Genomic DNA, 15,914 nt, shown 5'->3' on the forward strand with positions numbered 1-15,914 from the left:
TTTGACTCATGTTTTTTTTTTTTAATGTCATGGCTTAAGTGAAGTCAAGTGAAGTGTAGCAATCAGCATTTTTTGCTGCTGATGTTTTGACTTGTCTGAAAAAGCACAGGAAAAAAACACACTAATTACAAAACTTAGTGCCGATGATGTTAGATTAAATGACCAAATAATGACGGTTAGTTCAGCATAATTGGATATTTGCCTCTCACTACTAGCTTATTCCAAACTATGTATATTTCTCCAAGTATGTCCCACATTCACAAAGGATTGACAGTTGAGTTTATTTTATATTTTGGCCCCTAAAGTTTATTTTTTGAAGTAATGTTACAGCTCAGGATGCTACAGTGATTTCTTGTTTACGCAACTGGTCGCTTCATATTGTGAAATGCTATATACATTTCCTAGCAACCAATTTACACATTACCAGAGCCATATTTTAATAACTCTGCACATTACTAATGTGTTTATTAGTTAAGATGCGTTTTAATGACATGATTTAATAAATCACTAGTTTGAAACTAGCTAACAACTTGTAGGAAGGACTTTACGCGCAAACCTAGTGATGGATGTCTAGATTTCTGTGAGAAAGGCCTGTTGTGTGTCATGATAAACAACATGATAAACAAACATAAAAATGCAACCTTGAGCATGCATATTCATCCTTGACCTCTTGAACATATTTTAAAGAAAAGGTTCATTTCTTTGGTAAAATCTCTGGACCTATAATCTCCAAATCCATATATCACGACAAGTTTTTTTTTTTAAAATCTAAATCAAAGAAAAGAGATTATTACCAAGTAGTTACACATTGCTTAAATTAATATTGTCATATAAGCCAGCTACATTGCAGAAGAGGAATTTTAGGCCAACTGTTAGGGGAAAAAAATAAGGATTTGAATTGTTTGAGCAATTTATTTAGAACAGTTTGTTCTCAGCTTGTCTCCAGATCATTGATTTTGACAATATTGAGCTGCTTAAACACTTTTTGCCTCCACTGGCCACTTTTGATGACCTCTGGCCCTTAAACACAATTAGATCCTTAACTAGAATACTTAAGCCAATTCTTCAGTATTTCATTTATGTGTTTTATTGTTTATTTAGTGAATTTGAGGGTTTAGCCTTAAGTGGGGCAGTTTTCATTCTATTATTAAAAATCTATAGGCCTACATGTTGAGTATTTTTTTTAAGTTGATTTCAGTATTTTTAGGCTTAAGCTTAACTACTTTAAGGCTAACAAAGTAACAAATACATGCAAGCTTCAGCATTGCTTCACCAAATATATTCAAGGGAGTGTGGAAAAGGCTTTGAAACTCCATTTAGACCTAAAAATTTATTATAGTGTTAATTGGTGGGGGAGGTGAAGATAAATAACTTTAAAGGAGACAGGAAGAGAAAGAAAAAATATCCACAAGTAACTGAGACTGCTATCAATTCTCGACCTTACATCATCCTACACACGGTCGTTTACCGTGACCTGAAGGTCATGTCCCACCTCTGGATTGGGCAGAGAGTTTGACGTGTCAGACCCCCACAGAGCTGAGCAGGACCCTGGGAGACAGAGAGGAGACCCAGACAGACCACCGGAGGACTCTGCATGCAGACATGATGAAGTCTTTACTCTGGAGCCTGCTGTACAGCGCTTCACTGCTGCTGTCTGATGTCCTGGCAACATATCACCTCAGTGCTGGAGACCCACAGCTGATATCTGCACAAAGCTACGCACAAACCAGAAATAATGGCCGGCCACCGTTCAGGACCCTCAATCCAGCAAGTACGTGTGACTGAAGCCTCTCTGAAATACTGTGACTCTTTTCTGAAAGACAGTTTTGTTGCTACTTTCTAGCAATGATGGAAGAACTTTAACTTAAGTAAAAATAGCAGTATAACAGTTTAAAACACTAGTGGTGTACTTTTGAGTATTTCCATTTTATGTTACTCTTTAATTCTTTAATACTCTTATTTCACTACATTTCAGATAGAAATATTGCACTTTTCACTCCATTTATTTTATTTGACAGCTAGTTGACAGCTATCATAAGCTTATAAATTACTTATAAATTGCTTAAAATTAAGATTCACAACCTATTTGACTTGTGACATCTCACAAAAAATGCCACGTGTAGTGGGTCCCTCTTCTCTTTTTAGATGTCTATGAGTTGTTAGCAGTTTCTGCAGAGACATCTCCCCTCTAAACATCTCAGATGGTTTTATTTCAATAACTGTTTGAGACTCAAAGAGGTAAAATTATCAAAATTTTCACAAAAGGTGTAAAAGATTAAAGTCCAAATAAATGTGCAAATTTGTGAGGCAGAACTTTTTTTTCTTCTTTCCAACCCCAATAATCAAATTTATCTTGTGGCTGTTTAGAAGGGGTTCACTCATAGATTAGGAAATGCTGGACTAAACTAACTGTATATAAAGAAGTTAAAACTATCTCAACCAGTTTCAAAAGCATAATGCTGCTTACACATTGATGCATAATGTAATACAGTAATATGTCAGTCACAGGATCAATTTTGCTGCTAAATGAGTACTTTTACTTTTGATGCTTTAAGTACAATTTGCTGATACTGCAATATTTCTGTATTTTTACTATTGAATGCAAGAGTTTTACATGGTTGTATTTGTACTATTACAAGTCCTCCATTCAGATTTTTACTTATGATTCAGAAGTTTTATCAGCAAAATAAAAAGTACTGATTATACAGTATATTACTGGATATTTTCTTATTCGTGCATTTACAGTATGTGTAGGCAGTGTTTTAATGTTGTAGTCAGTCAAAGAGGAGCTCACTATAATTTAATTTAATCAACAACAATGCATCACATTTTAGGAGCTCATCATTGGTTTTATGTTTTAAAATGTTATTCTACAAAGTAATTATAATTGTGAAATAAATGTAGTGGAGTAAAAAGTACAATACTTCACTCTCAAATATAGGGAAGTAGAAGTATAAAGTAGCATAAAATGGAAGAAGTCAAGTCTTGCACTCAAGCGCAGTACTTGAGTAAATGCACTTTGTTGCATTACACAACCATTTTATAGCCACATTTGACTTTTTGAATCTCTTGTCACCAGTTTTGAATATTTACAAAAATGTCTTGTAATGTAAGTCATTCATTCCTGCAGATTACATTTTTACACAGTTATTTTTGTAATATGAAAAGGAAATATTAAAGGTTAGACCTGGCCCAGTAAGACTAAAACTTTCAACAATTTAATCTAACCAATAATACAACAACAGGTTTTTACACTTTTCTCGTACACAACATGCATGAAATCTACATTTTGACTGGGTGTTTCACAAGCACTGTATAATCTCAGCTTGTTGCAAACAACCCCAGGTGGCTGAACGTACACTCATGCTTCAACTAATCATTCGTCTCTGCTCTTAAGACAGCACAAGTGATTGTTGTATATTTCACTACAACTTACTAAGTATACACAATGTCAACTTACACATCTTTCCTGTTTACCTACCTTCAACCTACTAATGTTCTCTATCACTTTTCCTTTCTGGTGGCCCTGTAGTTCACAGAAGTGATTACACGTATAGAGGACATAATCACTACCACTACCAGCCACCAAGGATCCCTCCACCGGTAGTGTATCGACCTATTCCTCTATCTCCTCCAGTGACTTACCACAGACCCTCAGTCCCAATGCTGCCCTATCACCACAGATTCAAAGGGCCAGTGGCACCACAAATACACCACATGTTTAAAGGTCCGTCTCCACCTGTAGCACACCATCCTCATCATAAAGTCAAAGGCCTGTTCCCTTACAAATTGAAAGGCCCATGCCCAACAAAGTCAGACCCCACAGTACCAACAACACCTGTGGTATACCTTCCTATCGTCCTTCCAACTCTGCCAGCAACAACAGAGCCAACAGTGCCGCCAACTCTGCCAGCGACTACAGCGGCATCGGCGACAACCATCATGCCAGTGGTGGTGACCACTGTGCCACCAGTGGAGACCACCGCTCCTGTGACGCTACCGGTCAGTACCCAAAGCGGCCTCATCACCACCGTCAGTCCTGTGGAGACAGGTAGAATATTACCAGTCAGGTTTGCTTTCTAGCCCAACCAATTCTCCTCAATGTTTTCCAGGTCAGATCTTTTGTTTTGCTTTGAGAAAGAGTAGAAATATGCAAGAGTCGCTGAGAGCAATAGTTTGACATATTGGGAAATATGTTATTCTCCTTCTTGCTTGGAGTTAAATGAGAAGTGCTGTCCATTTGCTGTTTATTATCAAAGTGTAAAAACATGCTGTGGTTTTATGGGGAATTGTGTGCTTGACTGTTTCTTGGCATAGTAACTTCCTGCCGTTTCCACTGGTTGCCTGGCAACCAAGGAAGTTATTGCACAGGCTAGAAATAGTTACTCCTTGCAAAACCACAGCATATTGCTTATTGGTTTTTGTACAGATGTCAGAGGTGCTGGTTTGCTTATTTTGTTACCTTAAGACAGATTTAGGTCTCCAGTCCTTGTGCTAAGCTAAACTAACCAGCTGCAAGATGTAGCCTCATATTTTTACCATATAGATATGAAAGTGGTATCAATCAGCTCATCTAACTCTTTGCAAGAAAGTGAATTAGCATGTTTCCCAAAATGTCAAACTATTCCTTTAAAGTAGATGTAAATTCATTTAAAAGTAGTTAAATACAATGTTTGACAGTGATATATTTTAGTGCTTGGAGCCAAAAGAAGTGGCCTCATAACCAGACTATAAAAAGACAATTAAAATAAAAATAATTTTTTCATAAAAGCAGAGTTAGCATTTTTGCTTTGGAAAAATAGAGAGGATGTGAGACTTAACTTAGTCTAAGTATATGTAATTTAGTTATGTGTAAGTGATTGGACAGGCAGGGCTCCTAACACTGTCTCCCTCTTTAGGTGTGATGTCCCTTTTTTCTTGTATGGACATCAAGCATCCTTTTCATTCAGGGAAATGCAATGAAAGGATAACACCAATGAGAAGTCTCTGATAGACTGTTGGCAACAAAATGAATACAGTATGCCCTCTCACAAGGCATACTATATCATTTCATTTTATCCTGGCAGTGATGCACAAATATTTCCTTTGTTACCATTGGAACGTTCATTGTGCATCCCAAACTGTATGAATAAACTCTCGTCCAATACTGTTCTTGGTTGTGTCACTCTCACTGAAAGTTCAACCAACACACATGAATGTTTCTCTCTGAGTAATAAAGTGGGTGTTGAGTATTAAATGGACTTAATCCTGCCATGGTTTGGTTGATCACCAGAGACAGACTCTCAGTGCAGGAGCCGTCCCCTGGACCTGGTGTTCATCATCGACAGCTCTCGCAGTGTGCGTCCTGGTGAGTTTGAGAAGGTCAAGATATTCCTAGCCGACATGGTCGACACACTGGATGTGGGCACAGATGCCACCAGAGTGGCTGTGGTCAACTACGCCAGCACAGTCAAGATTGAGTTCCTTCTCAAAGACCACTTCAACAAACCCGACATGAAGAAAGCTATCTCCCGCATCGAGCCCTTGGCTGCTGGCACCATGACTGGCCTCGCAATCAAGACAGCTGTGAACGAAGCCTTCACCGAGCAGTCTGGAGCCCGGCCTCGCTCCAGGAAGATCTCCAAGGTGGCCATCATAGTGACAGACGGGAGACCTCAAGACCAGGTGGAGGAGGTGTCTGCCGCAGCCCGGGCCTCAGGCATCGAGATCTATGCTGTTGGGGTGGACCGTGCCGACATGCGCTCCCTGCAGCTGATGGCCAGCATCCCTTTAGAGGACCATGTCTTCTATGTGGAGACCTACGGCGTTATCGAGAAGCTCACCTCCAAGTTCCGGGAGACCCTGTGCGGTAGGACAAAGAGGGGCCTGTGAGACCTTCCCCTCCCATTAACCCTGGTTCTAGTTCCAGTAAGGGGCACCTACAGTCTAAAGGGGGTTATGTTTTAGATTGTGGATCATTTAAAGTGTTATTGGTGAATTATAAACTTTGAAATCCTGAGGAAAAATACAACAGCAGATGTTTTCAACCCCCACGTGGACTGCAGATGTTGGCACTAGAACCTGCTTGTAGTTGCCAAGTTAAATCCGAGTAAAGTCTTGGGGCCACACAACCCTAAACTTTCAGCTTCTTTTTTTTTTTTAAAGCAATACATTTAGAAGTGTTTATTAGTGTCAGAAAAAAACAAATTTATTTTGCAACATGCAGCATCATTATGGAGACTGCTTTGAATGTATTTCCTTTTGTTTGAAGGGATTTAACTGTTCATGAGAACCTCACTTTTCCAAACCAGTTGGGAACAGACAAGTGCAATATTCAGATGACTGAAATAAACTTAAACATGGACATGTTGGTAGACTATATTCTTCATATGAGATTTCTGCATGTAAATGAAATCAAAAAGCATTATTTATTGGATTAAATGCTTTAAATTGCATTATGAAAAAGAAAAGTCCTATAATCTTAAGCAATTTGCTTAAAATCTAAATTACTAGTTTTTGTTGTGCTGAAAGTTCAGACGTTTGAACAAATGAGGTTCTACTACTAAAACTTGAATTTTATTTCCATCAAACTGTCTAATGTTTTTCTTGTCCCCCTCCCTTTTATGAAATACGTTTGTTCATGTAACTGTCATGACTGTCATGACATTGTCCAACACACAGCGACTCTATGCAGTTTGTAAATGACCTTGGCTGAGATGTGGTGAAGGTGTATAAATGGACCAGCTTTTCCAACATATGTGACATGTGGTCAAGTGCAAACACATAAACATAAAAGAAAAGTGTGCAAACATAATGTTTTTGAACTCACACAGGCAAAAGAAATACACCAAACTGAATCGATCAGCTGTAGCGACATGTTATTTTACTTATTTTTGTCAACATATATCCTTCATTAGAAAGAGATACTAAGGCTACTAATTACCATCAACTAATTTAATGTATTTTTGCAACTGAACAATTCAACCTTACCTAACACAAGCCACCTACCACTTGTATCATACAGTATACTATATGCTAGCACATGAAACTGTCCTGGCTTATTCTAGGTCTGGACCCCTGTGCAATGGGACATGACTGCGAACACACATGTGTCAACAGCAATGCCTCCTATTACTGCAAGTGCCGGAATGGTTTTATCTTGAATGCAGACAAGAAAACATGTTCCCCGAAAGGTAAGAGCATACTGTATGGATTCCTGCAGCAAATATGACTTTTTTGTTGTGTTATTAATGCTGTTCAAGAGCTAATATGTGTTGGCTTTCACAACATCACAACCAACTGGTGCATCATCCCTGACTCTGTAATTCACTGTTGACTTCAGCATTTGTTTGACAATAATCGGGTAATATTATAGAATTAATTCAATATTACTGCATTGTTGTTTATTTTAGACAGTTTGTACCATTTAATGTGCTTGGTGAGAATGTGTTTCTATTTGTTTAAGCTTTGGTTTGTTCTTGAACAGAAGCCCAGTTGGAAAAAGTCGAGTGGGTGGTATTCTGTGTGCTTTTTGACTCTGTACATGATCTATTACACTGATGTGAAATTTGCTTTCTCCCGGCGAAGAGGTGAAGGTGGAGGTGGTGGTGGAGGATCCCTGTAAATGTGAGGCCAGGCTGGCTTTCCAGAAGCAAACACAGGCGGCCATCCAGCAGCTCACAGCCAAGAATATCCTTTCTGTTATTTCAGATGGAAGCTGCTTTATTATAAACAGTCTCTGCAGCACATTTCACTGTGGTGATGGCAGCTGATTATTTCTGCTTGCCCGCATTGTTATTGAAATACAGTTGTGTATGTTTAAGAAAGTGATATGAGCATCATTTCTTATTCTCTTTTTCTTTTTGTGCTAGTAAATGTGTTTGCCTATGAGTTTCCTTGACTGAGCTCACTAGCCGATGTGTCTGGGAGGATAGAGCGTCTGGAGCACATGGTGGGCCATGTTTAAAGCTGGACACAGTGTGTAAGTGTTGACAGTTTCTTGCCGGGGTGATTGGTAGTAAAAGCCTTCTCACCCACCACACAGTTTAACCTCTTGTTTATTTACTTTCCACAGAGGCAGCTTCCTGTCTGACATGGACTACTGCAACATGGACATGTGCTTCTCTTCATTTTTGCCATCCAATAACTGCTGTACGGATTTCATCCACAGGTCGAGTGAAGCTGTGATTAATAAACCAATATCCCTCAAGTTACAGACTGATCACCTCACAACAGCATCTACAGTTAATCTGGGACTTTTATGAACATTGAATACACAATTGTCTGATATTTTTTGAAACTGCTGTAAAAGCTACTATTTCTTCCAAACATCTATATGAAAATAGTGTGATATGAAATAACCAAAGCAAATTTTTATTATTTGCATTGTTTCTCCTGCAGTATATTGTGTATTTTTTGTGTCCTGTTTGTACAAAGATGCATATTGTATATAGTAGTTTTTTTTTGAAAATGTCAAATTGGATTTATATAGTCACAGATTTTCATAGAAGAGACTTTATGCTCTGGAGCATTCGGCCAATAAAAAATTTCCAGCATTAAATAGTTTTGCATATTTTCTTTATTATATATTCTCTTTTAAAACAGTTATATTTTGTATTATGTGTTAAATATGATACATGTTCATCTCTTGTGCCTGTGAATGTTATGAGATGATATACTGTGTAATGCTTGCTAAGAAATATAAATGTAATCAAGCTGCAAAATTGGACAATAAAATCATCACAAAGGGGTTTGTTGTGCTTACTGTTGTCTTTATAAGTTCGTAACTAGACAAAATACTGACAGTATTATATGTAAAATAACATCTTGTAACCTAATCTTATGAAGCTAAATAGTGAAGATGATACGAAATAAAAACTGTGACACAGGATTATATGCAGCATAGTTTCCTGTGAATCTTTCATGCAATTTTAATCCAGCACAGGAATGGCAGACTCCACCACTAACAATGAAAACTACTATATAGAGATAAAATTAAAGAATGTAAATATATTGATTGGCTATTACTTAAAAAATACTAACTATAAGGGGTGTTAAAAACTGGGTTTGATTTCATGAACATCTAAAGGATTATAACTTTAAAATTATGAAAACAGGATTATGCTCTAAGGTTTTGTATGTCTTTTAAAAGCTCTTAATACATTAACCACTAACAAGCAATATAAACATGTATTCTTGTGAGGAAGAAAACATTATTTTGATTTATGATGAGTCCTGATCATTCAAGTCAAATCCTCTTCATTACAAAATAACTATGATGATAAATCTCACTGTATCTTTATGAAACCTTGTGACACAATTAGCTGTAGTAGTTGCAGTTTTAGCAGTTACTATAATGTATTTGGGAGGTTCGACTTGTCGCCATGTGGATACAAAAGAGGTATTGTATCCGTTTCTCTCATATAACTGTAAATTTTTATGCCACATATGTATTTCTGTGTCAATATAGAAAGGTAAATATGATGGTAGAGCTCTGACATTTCTGTTAACAAGGTGTTACAACTCACTGTGGCCTTAGAAAAACAGTCAAACCGCTCAGATATCAGAGGTCAGGGGAGTATCGCTTCCTAATCGCTAACCGTTTTTACTCAGACACACATCTTCAGTGATTAAATATATAAGATTAAGATGGATTAAAGTTAACAATCTACCCATGACTGAGCAAATCTGTTAATTTGACTGGCCTGGCAGAGTTGATATATTCATTTGGGTGATTTTGATAACTTTTCTGAACCACCATCTGTTTTTCTACCCGTTATCATCATCACCACGTACTTTGAACACCCTCAGCGTTGTGAAAAAAACAACAGTCCGGGGTCACCATGTTGCCTCTGGAATGAGTTGGCTTATTTGCGCGAAACAGCACTGACAACAGAGCTCCTCTGTCTGGTATGTTTGTGTGCAGCGGTGAGTCAACATGCCAACGTTTACCTCTAGTCTGGTTTGGATCCTCTCCCTCCTTCCTTTTTACCAGACAGCTGTTTTATGTGTGTTTGCTATTTCAGTGGCTTTCATGGTTACCACACACACAGGCGGTCAGAGAGGTGAGCCCGCCAGTGTGTCAGTGGAAGATGAATGGGACTGGCACACCTCTGAGAAGTGGAAAAGACTCATAAAGATCGGTGCTAGGCATCCCTCTTTTAGTGAAAGATGAAGATGAAGATTAAATTTTAGCTTTTGTAAGGGTCATGGGGGCTATTTCAAATGTTTTTTCCTCAGTCCTCACAAATGTCTATACTAAGCTGAGACATGGACTGAGGATGTTTAAAGTAACCATATGTGGTCGTCCATAAAGGAAAATACCAGTAAATTTGTTGCTTTTACATGAAATATCTTCAGCTGTTAGATAGTTTGTCTCCAGCAGTAAGACACAAAAATATAGACTTTATTCCGACCTCCTGTTTCTGTTATGACACAGATTAACAGCCTCATAGAGAACTAATCAGGCTGAATCTTGTGTATTTGTGTTTCATCTCAACTGTTTGTCACAGGAAAGCTGAAAAACGACTACTGATAATAATGATATTATGACACTATGATAGAACAAGTAATATATTAACAAAAACCTTTAAAAATGAAAACAGGCAGTATAAGAAAAGGGGGCGACACAATAAAATCTAACTGTGCTTAGAAAAACAGATTAAATATATACAGAAGGGTGAAAAACTAAAGGGAAAAACTGGTACAGGTCTGAATGCTTGACCCCTACAGTGAGGGGATCCTGTAGCTCTGTTATGCTTTGGGGGGCATTTTGCTGGGATGGTTTGGGTCCACCAGATCCCCTCACTGTAGGGGTCAAGCATTCAGACCTGTACCAGTTTTTCTTTTAATTTGTCACCCGTCTGTATGTTACTGCATTTTACTTTAAAAAGCCTGTTATTGAAGGGTTTAATTCTCTTATGATACCCTGGTTTATTTTTAATTTGTTTCATTACAAGTCATTTAAATGTTATTTTTTAATTATTTAAAAATTAAATACTTTTGTCCTCAGAGAAAACGATTAAGATCCAGACAAATCCAGTTAGCCAAATGTTCAAATTCATTCACAAATCCAGATTTTTAATAAGCTTTTTTGTCTATGTGCTATCATTTAGATTAGAGCTGGAGACCATTATAACTACTATTATAAAAGAAGATGCCACACAGTACAAAAATAACTGCATGTACATGAGCAACTACAATTTGGTTACACTGACCTGAAACAGATCTCACCTGTCACAATTTCTAGTTAAACTGAAAAATGACTTGAAGCATTGAGACAGTAGTGAGAGGTGAACTTTAGTGATAAGTAAAGTGCTGTGAGTTTGTCAGTTAACAGGACCATCTGGATGAAGATGTGTGATGGATGTCTGTCCTGGTTCTGCCAGACCAAAGTGGACTTTGATACTTTGTGTTAATTCTCTCAGCAAACAGTAACATTTAGGGCGTTAGAATAAGTGCCAGCTCCTGAGCTGCTGAACAAAACAATCTTTGCTTCAGGTGCACATGGTTGCTCTTTTCTGAAATAAACTTATTGAGGTTTTCTGAAAAGCTTCAAGGAGTTTTAAATGGGCTCAAATCAACAGATCTGATCTTTAATGACCAACACATTTAACCAGGTAATTTTGTCATATTTGAATGCATCAAAAAGCACTTCTTAAATGAATTAATACTGAGATGTGAACTCTCTCATCTTTACAATTTAAATACATTTTCATATAGTTTGTAACTTCCCTGGATGTTTTGGGAAGCAGAAAGCCATCGGTGTAAATCCTTGTGATCTAACAGCCAACAGTTCACCTACATTTCCACAGTGTAAGTTTGCATGTTATTGCCATTTTCACTGCAGTGTCAACAGCCAACGTCCTACATCCTCTTCCTTTGGGTCAAACTGGTCTCTGTTTGATCTGTTTAAACTCGTCCACACAGTCTGGAGATAAATGAGGCACAAAAGGGAAGTGCATGGCTACTGAGTGACCTCTGCTTCTTTAAGGTGTCATTTTTCACCAAGACAGTTGACTTCTTCACCTGGGAGATGGTCTGAGAATTTCTCACCACTTTGCGTATCGGTTGCCTCCTTGTTGTATATTTACTGCAGCGAGCGTCCTGAGACTGTTGTGACAGATGTTTGAGTCTATGATGCTCACATCCTTTGCTTTAAAATGAAAACATCTCCACTATATTTTATTATATACTCTAATTGGAACTAGAGCTCAAAGAAGCCAGATTTCACTGCCTTCAGTGTTGCCATCTGCTCTGTTGCTGTGCAGGTGACAATAAATCTCTTGAATCTTGAATCTTGTTTGAATTTACAGTGCAGAATAGAATTACTTGCAGAATAGGTCGACTGATTTTTTAATCTAATATGAAAATGTCCTATCTTAATTCTTAAGAAAATATACTGTAGTACTTTATTTATCCTAAAGGAATTTCTTTTGTATTAAAGATGCACTGTATACATGTATATACGAGTACCAGTCAAAAGTTCGGACTGTTCACTTGAATGAGAAAGTGTGTCCAAACTTTTGACTAGTACTGTACATAATACTATACATTGGTATGCATTAAAATAAAATACACAACTGATCAGTTTTAGTTAGTGTAGTTGTTTACCTCAGTTTGAAGGAGAGTAGTTATCAGACATCACGTAGGTGCAAAGCTATTAGAAAGCAGTATCAATGAAAGAAGACAACGCCTACAAACTTACTCCAAGCTATGATATTTAATCAAGACAACATTTGATCCTACTCGGATCTTCATCAGGTCAGAATGTTTGTAAAATGGAAAAACACACCTGTAAACATCATGCACACCAATAGGCTGACAAGGCTCTATGATAGTAAGTGTGGTTAACCATCCAAACTGCCCAGGGTGATAAACATCTCCAAGTAATTAATAATTCAATAAAGTACATCTTAACGCTCTTCTATAATAAGTTAACCAGATAAAATTACATTAGAGAAAAAGACACCTCTATTAAATTTACAATTTTTAACGTTCATTTGTGTGTATCAGGATCTATCGATATAAAAATATATAAAACTATCATGAAGCTACCAACATGTTTTACTTAAGAGAAAATGTTTAAAATCATGTTTACCTTACTGGAGATACCAGTAAGCCACGCCCACTGGAGACGCACTAAAACGTAATTGGGCCTCCTTTTCACCGACGTCACATCCGCAATTGCAAAACACGATGGAGGAAAATAATTCAAAAACACTAGAACGTGCCAACGCCGAGTTTAAAAGGCAGAATTTCAAACAGGCAGAAGAACTGTACACAAAGTTTATCTCCTCCTGCGTACAGTCCAGGTATTGTCTTTGTTTAGTGAAGTTAACTAGCAAACGGTTAGCCGCTGTCCGCTGAGTCGGTGTTACAGCGCATTCTGTTACCCATCAGATTCTGTGCCCGAGTTTTCGCTAACCGTTAGCAAACCTTAACCCTGTTTCTCTCTCTTCGCTGTCTCTGTACTGCATTCATTATGACTACAAACGATTTTAAACTATGTCATTTCTTCACAGGGTATGTGAAGCTACTAATTTGTCCACTGCTTATAACAACCGCGGACAGATAAGGTACCTTCGGGTGGACTTTGATGAAGCAGTAGAGGATTACACTTCAGCAATACAGGCTGACAGCCAGTTTGAAATACCTTTCTACAACAGAGGACTGGTCCGCTATAGACTAGGTAAGGACAGGCATTTTTTGACATGTATAAACGGTGTAATATCAGCTGTCTGTTATCAGCAAGCTAGACAGGACAAAATAAACGACTTCTGCCGTAGCCCTTCAAAATAAGTGCCTAGTTTATGATGTGTTCTAATATCAATCTGTACTGCTTGTTTCTTATTAAAGTCACTACAAGGAACTTTTCATTTTGTGTTGATTTTAGTAGCCCCTGTGGACAAAGGCGGTATTTCCCATGAGCACCATCGCCTCGAATTGTAAAGATCTTGGCTAGTGCATGCATTTGTTTTAGAAGTTAGTGAAAGAAAGATGTTACTGATTTTTAATACTACTTTTCTTTCTATTTTTAAATACAGCTGTTTGCAGGATGCATAGGGAAGCAGTAATGTATCTGTTTGTGGCTGTGTAAGATTAACAATTGTAATATGACGATGGTGAAGCAAAGTAACTTTTTGGTACCTTTCATACACAGAGGTTACATGTAAGGCTGCATTCACAGCGAATTCGGCAATGCGGCACCTTCCACCGGGGTTGTATGGAGGGGTGGGCGTATTTATCTGTGCTTTAGAATGTAACATTCATGAAACAATCAGAAAATAACTTATATTTCTCTGACTTACTCTGTTTTTTCTACCACCGCTTCCTCTCTTCATTCACTCTCTAGCTCACTTGACTGCTGCTGCTCTCTCTCTCTCACTCGCTTGTGCTCTCAGCTTGCTGGTGCTCTCAGCTCACTGGTGCTCTCTCTCTCTCTTTTTCATTTAGAATAACCATGTAGAAATAGCCAATCTTCCTGCTGATGGTCTTGTTCGTTTATGTAGGTCGTATAGAGACATCAGAAGCATCACAAGACTATTTCATGACCAGTCAAAAGTTCCTTGTAGTAACTTTAATGCAAGTCCAAACAGAAAATAAAATCTACCCCAAAACGAGCCTACAGTTATAAACTATTGTTGTTTGATGCAAAGACGTGATCACAAAATGCATACTGTACAGCATAACTTGTAGGTATAGTTAAGTGACAAATTAAAAGAAAAACCTGAACAAATGAGTGTTAAACACAACCAGCACAGATGCTGTCATACAGGCTACAATGAGCCGTAAATGAGGGAATAACTTTGGAAGAAAGATGATCATTCCTCCAGTATTTCATCCAGAGTTTAATATATATCAGACATGGAATTCAGTTCTAAAATCAATAATCACATTCTTTGACTTTTTTATTTTTTGTTATCCACCCACAGTATGATCTGAACATTAGGTGGGATGACACTCAGTTTGGTGTGTTCTTTGTGAAGACACTAGATGGAGCCGTTTATACACTTACAAAATGCTTACAGCGTTTGATTTCATGTTGTCCAGGAAATGGAAAATGCTGACTCTTAACAAGCCACTTTGGCAGCATATTACAAATCATAAACATATAACTATTGTGTTTTTTATTATCTTTCAGGTTTTTTCGAAGATGCCAAGAGTGACTTCCAGCAAGCATTAAAACTCAACCCAGATTTTGAAGATGCCAAAGTGAGCCTCCAACAGACACTTCTGGACCAGCAGCATAAGATAAACAGAGGATACTGACATCTTTATAAACTACAGAGTACATATATATATATGAACATGAGGATAAACCTTAAAGCAAATACACAGCTTCAAATCCGATTACAGCTTCGAAATGCAAAATCATTCACAGTTTGAACACAAGTAAAGCAGTGGACAGACATCCTCCTGGCTCAGGTGCGCCGTCTATGGATTTTTATTGAGCAGAGCATTGATGATTCCTTTTCTGCACTGATTAAAGATTCTTCTAGATGGGAAAAAAGTAACAGCCTCATAAATGAAAGTATATCATTGTGTAAGTGTGTGAGTGGTCAGCGAAGACTAATGAAACCAGGCGCAGCAGGTAAAAACAATGAGCCTGGGTTTTATTGTCTGTAATAAATGTTAGTACACCATCTGGAAGACTTTAGGAGGTTTGTGACCATAAACAAACCACAATCAGTTGCTGGCACACAGTTAATGATGAGGAGTGTCTCAGCTGCAAAATGAAAACATATTTTGTTCCAAAAAGTCTTTCCACAAGGTGACATATGGTTTTAAGAAAAGGTAGCCATCGGTTATACGTCCTATATTCTACCAGACCCCTTTAGTATTTCTTGAATGATTATATGTACATATGTTTGTAATCAGTGAACAATAAATTATTTCTATTATACTACTGATCAATGTGTATTTATTCTGCGCAC

General features: G+C 37.7%; 2 protein-coding genes across 2 annotated transcripts; both read left to right on the forward strand.

Annotated features, from left to right (window-relative positions):
• The first annotated feature begins 1,605 nt into the window (after nt 1-1,605).
• matn3a (matrilin 3a) lies at nt 1,606-8,544 on the forward strand. The gene is made up of 6 exons (XM_042391020.1): nt 1,606-1,771; nt 5,273-5,848; nt 7,047-7,172; nt 7,567-7,668; nt 7,890-7,960; nt 8,054-8,544. Exons 1-5 carry the CDS (start codon nt 1,606-1,608, stop codon nt 7,943-7,945), a joined length of 1,026 nt encoding a protein of 341 aa, XP_042246954.1. The 3' UTR covers nt 7,946-7,960; nt 8,054-8,544.
• A 4,585-nt stretch (nt 8,545-13,129) lies between these two features.
• On the forward strand, nt 13,130-15,887 carry ttc32 (tetratricopeptide repeat domain 32). Its single transcript, XM_042391183.1, has 3 exons — nt 13,130-13,292; nt 13,503-13,669; nt 15,122-15,887. Exons 1-3 carry the CDS (start codon nt 13,177-13,179, stop codon nt 15,247-15,249), a joined length of 411 nt encoding a protein of 136 aa, XP_042247117.1. The 5' UTR covers nt 13,130-13,176; the 3' UTR covers nt 15,250-15,887.
• The last annotated feature ends 27 nt before the right edge of the window (nt 15,888-15,914 follow it).

This window comes from Thunnus maccoyii, chromosome 17 (genome assembly GCF_910596095.1).
Source record: "Thunnus maccoyii chromosome 17, fThuMac1.1, whole genome shotgun sequence".
In the NCBI taxonomy this organism is placed as follows: domain Eukaryota; kingdom Metazoa; phylum Chordata; class Actinopteri; order Scombriformes; family Scombridae; genus Thunnus; species Thunnus maccoyii.